Source organism: Carassius carassius, chromosome 18 (genome assembly GCF_963082965.1).
Source record: "Carassius carassius chromosome 18, fCarCar2.1, whole genome shotgun sequence".
NCBI classification, from domain to species: Eukaryota; Metazoa; Chordata; class Actinopteri; order Cypriniformes; family Cyprinidae; genus Carassius; species Carassius carassius.
Genome location: NC_081772.1, coordinates 28278739 through 28291635, shown reverse-complemented (window position 1 = coordinate 28291635; position 12897 = coordinate 28278739). Strand labels below are relative to the sequence as shown.

At 38.0% G+C, this 12897-nt stretch overlaps 2 protein-coding genes across 3 annotated transcripts in view; both read left to right on the top strand.

The window, feature by feature from the left end:
• The first annotated feature begins 542 nt into the window (after positions 1–542).
• LOC132092776 (cannabinoid receptor type 1A-like) lies at positions 543–3218 on the top strand. The gene is made up of 2 exons (XM_059499164.1): positions 543–645; positions 1350–3218. The coding sequence occupies exon 2, from the start codon at positions 1374–1376 to the stop codon at positions 2805–2807; it is 1434 nt and encodes a 477-aa protein (XP_059355147.1). The 5' UTR covers positions 543–645; positions 1350–1373; the 3' UTR covers positions 2808–3218.
• A 5542-nt stretch (positions 3219–8760) lies between these two features.
• LOC132092774 (sorting nexin-14-like) overlaps positions 8761–12897 on the top strand; it is a 60365-nt gene continuing 56228 nt past the window's right edge. For both annotated transcript variants that reach the window (XM_059499163.1, XM_059499162.1), the window contains exons 1-2: positions 8761–8926; positions 9018–9138. In XM_059499163.1, coding sequence (XP_059355146.1) covers positions 8790–8926; positions 9018–9138 — 258 coding nt within the window. In that variant the 5' untranslated portion in view covers positions 8761–8789. The remainder of the gene's footprint in view (positions 8927–9017; positions 9139–12897) is intronic.

Genomic DNA, 12897 nt, shown 5'->3' with positions numbered 1-12897 from the left:
TGATGTGGAAAAAATATTGGAGTCAGTTAATACTTTATTTTATCAGTGTTCATTTATTTTATTGAAATGGATAAATTGTAACCTTTTTAACTTTTATGTGTTGTCCTGATTTACTTTGGATAAAAACAAAGGTTTATCATTGTTGAAATGCACTTATTGACAGAACAACAGCAGCAGCAGCTTATTTTTTTTTTTGAAACACATGTATTTGGTACTTGCTACCTTATATCTTTACTCTTTCCTTTCATTCTTTTCATGGCTTTGGGAAACTTGTCTCAGATATTTCTCTACGTCACTTTCTGCATAACTCCGTAGCCAAATTCACATGCATGAGAAATAATTCACGTGCACCAAAAAAATATGTGGTACCCCCCCCCCCCCCCCCCCCAAAAAAAAACAATTCACGCGCACAAAATAATAATATATATTTATAAAATACGTTTCACAAATGCAACACACAATTCACCGATGTACAACTGACGAGGGGTGCGTCATATATGATGCGCATCTCTCTCTCTCTCTCTCCCTCTCTCTCTCTCTCACACACACACACACACACACACACACTGTGCTCGGACTGCGGTGGAGCTGGAGAGCATCTCATCTCTTCACTCACAGAGGAACACCTGCGCGAACGATGTGAAGGTAAAACTCTAGCAACCTGATGCATTTCTTCTTTTATTAAATCCACTTGCAGCGGTCTTATTTATAACTCTTTAGGTGAACTCATCGCAGAAAAGTTCGCGGTTTTAATAATCTACAGTGCGTCTCGCAGTGCAGTGATATTAAATATGAAATGCCAAATTAATTGCTGTGAAGTTCTCTGACACACACATATAAAAACGGAATTGAACCTAGATTGAACGTGTCGAATAATGATTGTGTAGTGTACATTTCTGTTTAATATCTGGACTCTATACACAGAGTCACACACACTAGACTATCCGATAATGTTATTACTCATTATTATATTCTGAGTTTATAACATATTTGAATTTATAACAATAAATCATATATATTTTATACTTTTAATTGACATTTATCTCAGTTGAGTCTATATGAGATTTTAAAGAAGAAGCTGTTTTCCTCAAGTTATAACTGTAGTATGGTGTTTTAGATTGAGTCTGCCGGATCAATTATTCAAAGCCCGTCTCTTAGAGTAATAATCCCTAGGTGCCCTTCCATGCAAGAGAAACAACAAGCGCAAAATACAAGAGCCGTATGATGGCTCGTCTGAGAGGACATTGATTTCTGTGCTCAGTGAAGCATCGATCGCTCTTCTGAGAGCTCAGTGTTCTCTGTAATCTAGGAATGATGAGGATCCATATTCTCTCAATGTCATCCAACAGGTTTCCTTCAGCACATCTGTGACCATGCTGTTCCCTGCCTCCAAGTCCCATGTTAAAGCTGTTCTGGACGGAGTGGCAGAAACCACGTTCAGAACCATCACTTCTGGACTGCAGTACATTGGTTCGAACGACGTCGGCTATGAAGACCACATCAAAAGTGCCAAAAGTGGATACCCACTGCCGAAGCCATTCGCAGCCTACCGCAGAAGCTCTTTCACTGATAAAGTGGGACCAGATGAGGAGCTCATCATAAAAGGTATCCCCTTTTACCCCACGAACAGCTCCGATGTGTTTGGGAACTTCAGTCTCGGGGATGAAGGGAGCAGTGTGCAGTGCGGGGAGAACTTTATGGACATGGAATGCTTCATGATACTGACTCCTAGCCAGCAGCTGGCCATAGCCGTGTTGTCTCTGACGCTGGGGACTTTTACAGTACTGGAGAACCTGGTGGTCCTGTGCGTGATACTGCAGTCACGCACCCTGCGCTGTAGGCCCTCCTATCACTTCATTGGCAGCTTGGCCATCGCAGACCTGCTTGGCAGTGTCATCTTCGTCTACAGCTTCTTGGACTTCCACATCTTTCACCGCAAAGACAGTCCGAACGTGTTTCTGTTCAAGTTAGGGGGCGTGACGGCGTCGTTCACCGCGTCTGTGGGAAGCCTGTTTCTCACCGCCATCGATCGATATGTTTCCATCCACCGTCCGCTGGCGTACAGACGCATTGTGACGCGCACCAAAGCCGTGATCGCCTTCTGCATGATGTGGGCGATCTCTATCATCATCGCCGTGCTGCCGCTGCTGGGCTGGAACTGCAAGCAGCTCAACTCGGTCTGCTCCGACATCTTTCCGCTCATCGACGAGAACTACCTGTTGTTCTGGCTCGGTGTGACCAGCGTTCTGGTCATCTTCATCTTCTACGCGTACATGTACATCCTCTGGAAGGCCCACCACCACACGGTGAGGATGCTGCGGCGCACGTCTCAGAAGAGCCTGGTGGTCCACTCCTCCGACGGCACCAAGGTCCAGACCGCCAGACCGGATCAGGTCCGCATGGACATCCGCTTGGCCAAAACGCTGGTTCTGATCCTGGCGGTGCTGGTGATCTGCTGGGGGCCTCTGCTGGCCATCATGGTGTATGATCTGTTCTGGCGGATGGACGACAACATTAAGACAGTGTTTGCCTTCTGTACAATGCTCTGCCTGCTCAACTCCACCATTAACCCAATAATCTACGCTCTGAGGAGTAAAGACCTGCGGAGGGCCTTCCTCGCCGCCTGCCGGGGCTTCAGGAGCACCTCCAGCACGTCCCTGCAGCTGGACAACAGCCTGGAGTCAGACTGTCAGAGGAATCAGCACATCGCCGCCAAACGAGCGGCTGAGAGCTGCGTCAAGACCACTGTGAAAATAGCCAAATTGACAATGTCTGTCTCAGCGGAGACGTCGGCTGAAGCCGTCTGAGTGTACCACGGGACCTCGTCTTAAAAGAATGTATGTTTACGTGCCGGTCATGGAAAGGTACATGCATAGAGTTCAAAACACAAAGCTGCTTAAGTTACCACTGGTTTGATGAAGTGTTCACTATGACAGTTCATTGCTTAAGTGCCGAATATTTTTTTTGTTTCTTTCAGAAGAGGTTTTCACCCAGTAAAGTAATTTGTTGGGGCTTTTTTTGGTGATGTTGTTGTTTGCTCTTATATTTAAATGTAACGTGTGGATGTTGTGCTTGCTTTATGAAAGTTTACTATATTTTTATACTTTGAATTTTCGTTTTTTTGAACAATGATGCACTCTAAAAAATCCTGGGTTGTTTGAACTCAACTTTGGGTCAAATATGGACTAACCCAACTCTTGATGGTCACAAATCTAATTTACAAATGTAACACAACAGCTGGGTTAGTCCACATTTGAGCCAAAGTTGGATTGAAACAACCCAGCATTATCTAGAGTGTATCTTCTCACATGGGAATAAGGGGCTAATGATCTTATTAATAAAACCATGCAAGTATATATATATATATATACACACACATTGGTATCTATGTAAATATGTGTAAAGCTCAGTGGTGATTTAGTGTATCCATTTATCACATTCATGTGATTAATGACAAAAGATAAGAGTCTCTCTGTTTTTGAGATGTCTTGTTTTGCCAATGAAAGAAATGTTATGAAAATGAGAGTATTATAAGAGGAGCACGTTCTGTCGCTCCTCAAATACATGAATAATGAAAGCAAGAAGAGTGAGGACATTTGTTTGTGTATTTAATCTTGTTTGCTAAGATATATCTGGTCCTTTACATGATGCTTTAGTGTAATTGTTGTGTCAGGAAAAAAAATGCAACTATTTTTTTTAACAAGACGGCCTGTAATTGTGGTTTATTGTCACATATAACACAGTGACAGAAATAAGTGTGTTGGATTTCGATCTGATAGTATATTTTGTCATTTTGTATTTTAAGATGTAAAGTAAAATTCATTTCATACAGTATGCACAAAGCCCAGAGAAAAATACAAATTCAAAAATAAATGTGTTCATGCAAATTTGTAAATTAACAAACCGTTGAAATGTACATATCATGATTGTTTAGTAATATTCTTCAAACCGTGCAATGGTGTGGTGGTGCTTTATGTTTGCACTGTTCGAGAGTAAAGGTACATTTGAGCTAGCTTTACCTGAAATCTATCTACTTGAGTATTTAAACTTAGAAATCATAAAACGTCACCGTGGCTTTTGTCCCAAAGTAGTTCTTGAAAATCTGTCTCGAAGTGATGTCTTAAAATACAGAAGCTGCTTGCACACTTATGTATCACAATTTAGTCCTATTTTTTTTTTTTAATAAAGTCAGTGCTGACCTAAACTGTGTATTGGGATACTTTTATTTAAAACAAATAATTGTGGAATCCAGTTGCCCACACTGGTAATGTCTCTGGTTCCCTCTAGTGGATCACAGTTCTTAGTTACAGAGAACACAAAACAATGATTAAAGGCATACTTCACCCCAAAATGAGAATTTAGTCATTAATCACTTTAACCCCATGTCATTCCAAACCCGTAAAAGCTTTGTTTGTCTTGAGAACACAATTTAAGATATTTTGGATGAAAAATCGAAATTGGAGACATATGACTGTCCCAGAGACTGCCAAAGTTACACTGTCAAGGTCCAGAAAAGTATGAAAATCACCGTCAGAATAAGTCCATCTGCCATCAGTGGAATAATCTGACGAGAACACTTTCTGTATGCAAAGAAAACACTTTATTCAACAGTTCGTCTCTATCTCCTTAGGACCGTTTTGGAGAGTATCCTCTGAACGCAGACCACACAAGAATACGTTTTCTAAGTGAACGACGGCTGACGCAGAAGAGCAGAACCTGTTTGTGTTCAGTGGATATTCTCCAAAATGGTACTAAGGTGAAACGGAGAGACACAGAGGAGACGAATTGTTAAACAAAGTTGTTCTTTTTCTTTTCTTCGTATTCTCATCACTTCATAACGTTACGGTTGAACCACTGATGGCAGATGGACTATTCTGATGACATCTTTCATACTCTTCTGGATCTTGACAGAGTAGTTTATTTGGAAGTCTATAGGACAGTCGCAAGCCTCCAATTTCATCCCAAAAGTCTTAAATTGTGTTCCGAAGATGAACAAAGCTTCTTTGGGTTTGAAACAACAAGTGATTAATGAAAACATTTTCATTTTGGGGCGAAGTATCCCTTTACCTCAATAGCTTTTAATGTAAAGGATAATGTAGAGTTATCATGATAAAATGATCCCTGATGACTTGATCTGGATCTGACATAAAACATGCATCCAACTGTGACAGCATTAACAAAGAAATGCTACAAATAAACATTTTAAACTTGACCATAATGTGAATCCATGCAATAGTAAACACGTGGCGTATTCATCTCATGAAATGCAGGGTGTTGTCTCTCCTGCCGGGAGATATGCTACACACTTCATCTGAAAAACGTTGCTGTTTAATGTACTGGAACAACCAAATTACATTCGCTCTTGTCATAAACACAATCCGCTGCCTCTATCTGCAAAGGAATGATGCCATAACCCAAGGTGAAAGACAATATTTTTTACATTAAGCACATTTTCTCTTACTTTTTTGCTCTCTTGTTTTCAGAAATCCATTATAAGTGAACAATGAAGCAGCTTAATGTTCAGATCAACAATCTTGGAACACAGAGTTTCTGTCAAGCCTTAAACCCCATCTACAGCCGTTATAAGAACAGCACTTGACGTGGGTTTAATGTGCTGAGACTGTCCCGAGACTGTCCAAGTCATAAATAAAGTGAGCTGAGAAGTTTTACAATAAGCTTTTCACCACAGAGAAATAACTCAGTAAACATAAAAATATTGCCTATATTATTGTGTTGTTGCTTTGACCATAGATCTTCTTTTAGTGTTCATGACAAGTGAAGTGTGAGAGAAAGATGTGTTTTATTTAGTACATTAAGCACTTTCATTGTCCACACATCTTGGATGTCAACTGTTAAAATTTCTAACTAATAATATGTCTTCAGAATTAAGACAGACATTAGGTAAGATGTTTTATTTGTTATATTAGAGCTGCAGTCCCATTAGAGGTGTGCTGATGCCCTCTTGTGTGGTTATCAAGGACCACTGGTACAAACTCTTTTGAAGCAGAAGTCTTAAATCCCATGTTCTTTGGTGAAAAAGAGAAATATTTTTTAATAATGTAACCAAAAGTGATAGCTTTATAAGTTATTAACTTTGTTTACAGAGATAAATGACATATGAGTAGATATATATGCATATACATTTAACATAAACCAACATTTTGTATAAAACTACCTAGCCTATGCTAATAGGCTAAATCTTCAACCCTGTTATTGAACCATGTTCCCATTTGGCGTATTTCTGTTTTTATTTTTTTATTTTTTTTTTTAAATTTTTAAGGATTTCATAATTATGCTTACATATTTTAATATTATTTAATAATACTTCGTTACACATATCAGGGTTTTAATCTAATCAAACAAATTTTAGCAACAGGGTCATTCCTGTTATACAGTGACTTTTGTGTCCCAATGATTTATTTAATCATATTTTCTTTAAAATGAGTCACATATTTATAAGATATGACTTAAATTGTATATCACTTAAAAAGGGATACTAGAAAGTATAAATACTATTTTGTATTTTACACACCTTCTCATTGATATATGCAATCAATTTTATTATGTCCTTAGTGCAAAGTAATAAACTTCCACAAGAAATATAACCATAAATTGATTAAAAAAAAAAAAAAAAAAAAATATATATATATATATATATTATAGACTAGGCTAAACTGCCTGTAATCATACATATAAATCATGTGAAATAAAATGTATGTATATATATATATATATATATATATATATATATATATATATATATATATATATATATATATATATATATATATATATATATATATATATATATATATATATATATGTTAGTGTTAGTACATACTTTCTTGCCTTCCAAAACAGACTGCAATTTCTTTGAGAACATTTTATAGAAGTGACATAATTTATTTTTCCCACTGGAATTCATCTGTATAAACTGAGGTAAGCTTCAGCTCTCACTCCTAACTTTTTTTTTAGGTTTTGAAATGTTATCCTGCTTGTCCCACCCTTAAAGTTCCACCCTGTTAGGCTATATTATGAAGAATGTTTTTCCTATCAAAAAATGTAAAAACAAATCTGACATAGTTATAAAAGTTCTGTTAATCTGTAGAAGGTTAGCTAGCTAAATGTTGATCACTCAATGAGCTATGGCTAACTAAGCTCAAAAATGTCCATGTTAGGTCTATAAATGTTCTATATACGTGTGTGTGTGTGTGTGTGTGTGTGTATATATAGTCATCTGAACAGATAATCATTTTGCCACCATGATTGATAGCGATAAGGAAACACATAGCTATTTTTTGTGTCCCTTCCCCAAAGGAAATCTGGATTATTTTTTATTATATATATATATATAAAACGAACCCGTTAACACTGGTGTTCCATCCTGTTATGCTCCTTTACACCCTTTTAAACAAGTCATTTTAAATAAAAATTTCATAGCAACGGTAAATGTTTGGCATACTTTTGTCTTATTTTGTGAGGTGAGGAGCACTAACAGCATATATATGTTTTTGAGCAATTTTTTATTATTATTTACAACCCTATTGGCAAAAAATGGCACAAAAAGTTCCTGATCTTAATAATTAAGACATATTCTATTCATCAATAATTGTTTTGTTATTGTTTTTAAAAAAAAATAATAATAAGAGGGCATAAAGGACATATACTATCCAAGAAAAGTTCATTATTGTTTAACATTTAAATTAATAAAATGTGATACATATCTATATGTCCCTAACTAACAGGGTGGAATATGCCAGTGTCTGAACAATCTACCCATAATTTTTTGAGTCCCCGAGCTTGACCAATATCCATTGCTAATAGTCAAACATGTCACTATTTTGGTAGAATGCAAAAAAAACATAAAAATCATGTAACTTTCTTCCAACACTCATGAAGCCAAAATGTTACCGCATACCAGGAATGACCCATCAGCAAATTCTAAAAAAACTGCTTATAGCCTATGAGATGTACAAATCATATTTTCTGAAGCACTTCCAGATCACAAATAGTGAAAAGTGATGGTTAGATTGTGGGAATGTGACTAATTGCCTCATTAGGGTAACGTTAGATGTTTATTTTTATTTATTTATTTTTAGCTCGAGCAGACGATAAACCACGGGAACAACAGCTATTATGAAAGGCCCTTCTGGGTGACCGCCGGACGACCCGAATCAACAATTACACATACATTACGTTATGATTATGATAGTGAATTATAATATCTGATCCCATGAGAGAATCGTTATTTGTTCAGTCAGAGGCCGTCCGGACTTTTATTTTGAAAGCGACTAGCCTGCGAGTTAAACCCGGAAGCGCAGCTCGCGTGTAATGGTCAGTAACTAATCTCTGATCATGTGAAACAATCAGCGGAATGATCAAAACATTAGTGTGTCCGCTTGTGTTGACATGCTTTTAGAGTTTATATCAGACCTACGCTTCGTCTGTGAGGTGAAAAGCAGATATCTCACTGTTATTTACACTGTTTACACATCTGTTGGATAAGATTATCAGACTTTCATCAATCCACTGCTGTTTAGAGGTACTTTAGAGGATCATGTCAATACCATGTGAATATGATCATATGTGATCTTTTCTACATCTTAAGTGTACGTATATAAAAGATATGGTATTACTTTGATGGTATCATGGTTGTTTCAGAATTGTAGCATGTAAATATGTTAATACACAATAACAAATATCAGCCCAATACACTACTATTGTACCAGAACAACAAGCGCAGTGTGATTCTTTCTGATTGATTCTCTGTTTCTCTCTGTTAAGATATAATGTCAGAGCCTCCCTCTGTTCTGGGGTGTGTGAGGAGGGCTCTGCGGTTCGATGTGTTTAAGGATGTTGCTCGTCAGTATCCGGTTATCTTCTGTCTCTTCACCTTGATGATCTCCTCCACCATCATCCTCAACCAGTGAGTATCTACACACACTCTGATCCCTGTGATGATTGGTGATTAACACATGTGAAGTGTCTTTCATATGTTATCTTTCCACTTGTTCCAGGTATCTCCATGTTCTCCTGATATTCTGGTCATTTCTGGCTGGAGCGATCACGTTCTACTGCTCCCTCAGTCCTGAGTATCTGCTGCCAAATGTCCTCATCTCAATCAAGACCAAGAGGAAAGTAAGTATTAGTACAAACAGATCATTCCAAGTTCAAAACCTCTGTCATGACCGTCCAGATTTGAGAAACGTCTATCAGATGCCAGGAGGGCAAGAATGAGAGTCTGTTATAAGAGATTGTTTAGTTACATAAAACTATAAAACTTGCAAGTGAGACTTTCTGTTTCATCAGTTCATGTTTGCCAAAAATGTGTGCGTTGTGTGTGTGTGTGTGTGTGATCATTGATTTTTTTTTTTCTTGTCCCAAAATCTTCAGAGTGGTAAGCTTAGCCCAGTGTTCAATATTTCAAATGTGAACAATAAGCGCCAAAATAGCCCAAACATAATATTTTAAAACAATGACAGAATATGCATTCACACACATCTCCCTTCTCTTGAAAATAGTTTTTATAATAACAGAAGTAGTGGAGCCTCACTAGAGTCAGTCTTAAACTAAAGGCAGATGTTTGCACCTTTAAATTAAATATGCAGAATTTGAAACTTTTGAAACTTGGCTTACTGATGGTGATCTGGACTAAAGCCTCTCCAAGGGTCGGGTCGGGGTGGGGGTGTTGCTACTATTTTTTGGAGCTGTTTTAGATGTAAGCCTGTACTTGAGGTAGTGTTTGGGAGTTTTGAAGTGCAGGTTTTTAACGTGGATTTGGCTAGGCCTGTGATTTTTGCACTTTTATACAGACCTCCCAAATATAACAAAGATTTTATTTGGGAATTCTCTGCATTTTTATCTTCTATGATAACGTGCTGTGATAGCCTCTTCGTCCTAGTTGATTTAAATATTCATCTCTGTCCAGACAGGCCCCTAGTTTCAGCCTTACTCAGTCAGTAGTGGGCTCTAACACGTATAATGCCATACACTAGGTTTTGGACTAGGTTTAGGTTTTGGACTAGGTTTAGGTTAGTCACTAGGACTAGGTTTTGTCTTGGGTCATTCCAGTGTGTGTGAGCTGGCTGTAGAAAACATTGTTTTTCAGCTCTAATATCACAAAATCATCATCGTCCAAGAGTGCTTTTTCTTACAATATTTACAGTCTTGAATACTGTAGGTTCAGCTGTTTTTGACAATTTCGAGAAGGATCATTATTACTAGAGCTAATAAATCTCTGCTTCGAATCCGGTCAGTCTCCTAGCTCAGTCTGACTCTTGTCCTTCTGCTCAGTTTTCGACATTTGAGCCTGGATCTCTGTCTGAGGTATTAGTAGTTATTTAACATCTTAAGCCATCTCGATTTTTACAAAGCTCATCGTTCTGAAAGAGAGGTGTATGCCAATTGGCCAGTTATTATATTATACTCTAGCTGCCCCACGTCACATGCAAACCCACATTTAGAGATGATGACTATGAGCATTTGACCGTTGGATTTACGAAAACTAGCGTCACATGACATACACAGAAACGTAAAGGTATTCACGGCAACCCGTCAAAATAAAAGTCTGGTATTTGCCAGAAATGTATTACTATTGTTCAGCAGAATGTACATAGCATACTACTAGTGAAAATAATTATTTATTTGATAATTAGAAAAAAACAACACCACCTTTTCAGAGAGGGAAAAAATTTGAATAGAAAAAGATGTAATAAATTAAGTTGTTTTTATGCATACACAGAATTAGGTTACAATAAAACATATGGTGAAGAAAAAACAAAACATTTCGTATTTTTGTTAAACTTTTAATAAATTGATGTGAAAATGTATACGTTTCCTGATTTTAATTAATTAGACATGCCTTGATTAATTGATTAATACAATTTAATTTAACCATTAAAAAAAGTCAAAAAAAAAAAAACAGAATCCAGAAATATTCAAATGAAAAAAACGGAATTTGGAAAAAAATCAAACCGATTTCATAGTGCCCTAAATACAGTGTCTCCACGACATGGTGGCAACAACAATACTACAGCGAGAATAAAAGTTACACCTTCTTTCGTTGCGTGAACATTTGAGCTGCGTTATACAAATCTTCCCACATGGTGATGTAGACATGTGGGGGCGTGTTTAAATGAGGCGTTTTAGGGGGGAGTGGAAGAGTCATAACTTTTATAAAGAATATCTCTTCGGATTTGAGACTTTAGTCTTTGCAACTTTACAGGTCTTCTTTATGCACCAAGAGCTTGTGACACTCCAAAGAGAAAGGAACAATTGAATTCGCATCATATGACCCCTTTAAATAAAATCAAAATGATTGATAAATTTCAGTCTGGTTTCAGGTCTCAACACAGCACTGAAACTGCCCTTCTCAAAGTGTCAAATGATTTATTGCTGTCTGTAGACGCTGGCAATCGTGCTGTTTGGGGGCTTCTGGATCTTATTTTCAGCGTTTGACACTGTGGGTCATGTGATTCTTCTTGACCGTTTGCAAGATGGAGGGGGGGGGGGTATTAGGGGCTTGCTTTAAAGTGCTTCTCATCCTATCTACATGGAAGATCCTTTGCGTTGGAGTGAGGAAGCTGTATTTCATTTTCACAGTTTATTTCCTCAGGGATTCCTCAGGGCTTATGTCTTGGTCCTGTTTTGTTCTCTTTATATATGATGCCTTTGGGTCTAATCTGTCAAAAATTGAACGTGGCTTATCATTGCTATGTTGATGACATCCAGCTGTATGTACCCCTAAGATGTAACGATGACTCCAATATTTCAGCTTTGTATTTGGATGAAATAAGGGCATGGATAGCTTCTAGTTTTCTGCCGCTCAGTGAGTCTAAATTAGAAGTGGTGATTTCTGAATCAGAAAACGTCCCAGAGGTGGAACTTGAACTCAGGCCACTTGAAGTAATATGAATTGTACCTCACCTTCTGCATTGTAATTATTTGACCATGCTGCTGCATGTCGTGCCAAACCTCTCGCGTCATCATCTTGAGATTGGTTTATGAGATCAACCTTTATAGAGATCACCAATCAAAGCTATTATCGGGTCGTTGGTAGCCGATCAATTGGAGCACCTCTGTTTGTGATCACTGTGAGTCAGGGCTGCAGTAGGCCGTTCTTGGGCCAGATATTAAACCTTCATCAGATGTCCCCACTGGTTGAGATCATGATCGTTCTAGACCCAGGATTAAATTAGAGTTGAACCCCCCTGACAGCAGCAGCAAGGTAGCTCATCTTACTGTAAGATGCAGTCTCAAAGCCAGCTGGTGCTTGGGAGGATGGTGGGGATATGAATCAGCGTCACCGCTACTACATCGTCTGGAACCTTGTCTGCTTGTTGTTTGGTTGGTTCTTTCTGTGCTTTCTCTGTCTCTCTCCCAGTGCCTCAGTTTTATCAAGGGGACCTCTGACAAGCAAGGGTCAGCCCCAGTGCCTGTGCAGCTGAGTAAACTGACCCGCTTGTCTCTTGTGTAGGTTTGGATTTTCAGGTTTGAAAACATGAGGTGCACTGCACTGACTTTTTGTGGTTCACTTGTGTTAATTTAGAAAAGAGTAGTGTCTTGCTTTTTGTTTTTGCATTGCTGGGCAACCAGCGAATCAGCTGTCCTGTCAGTCTAATCAAGGATTATATTGCTCTAACATCTTTGATTTGTTGTTAAGTAAACTGTCATATTTACAGAAACAAAAACAGAAAACCGCTCATTGTAGTTTATTGCAGTCTCGGGATGTTCCAAGCAACTGTAAGCTTTCATCACTTCAACGAAAGACCCGCCTCTCCTTTCATTTGATTGGACAATGCCAAAAAAAACCCAAAAAACACATGAATGTTGTTGGGTGCTTTTCTGCTTAGAGTTTATTTGTTTATTATTTTCAACTGAAGGCACTGAGAGCGCTGT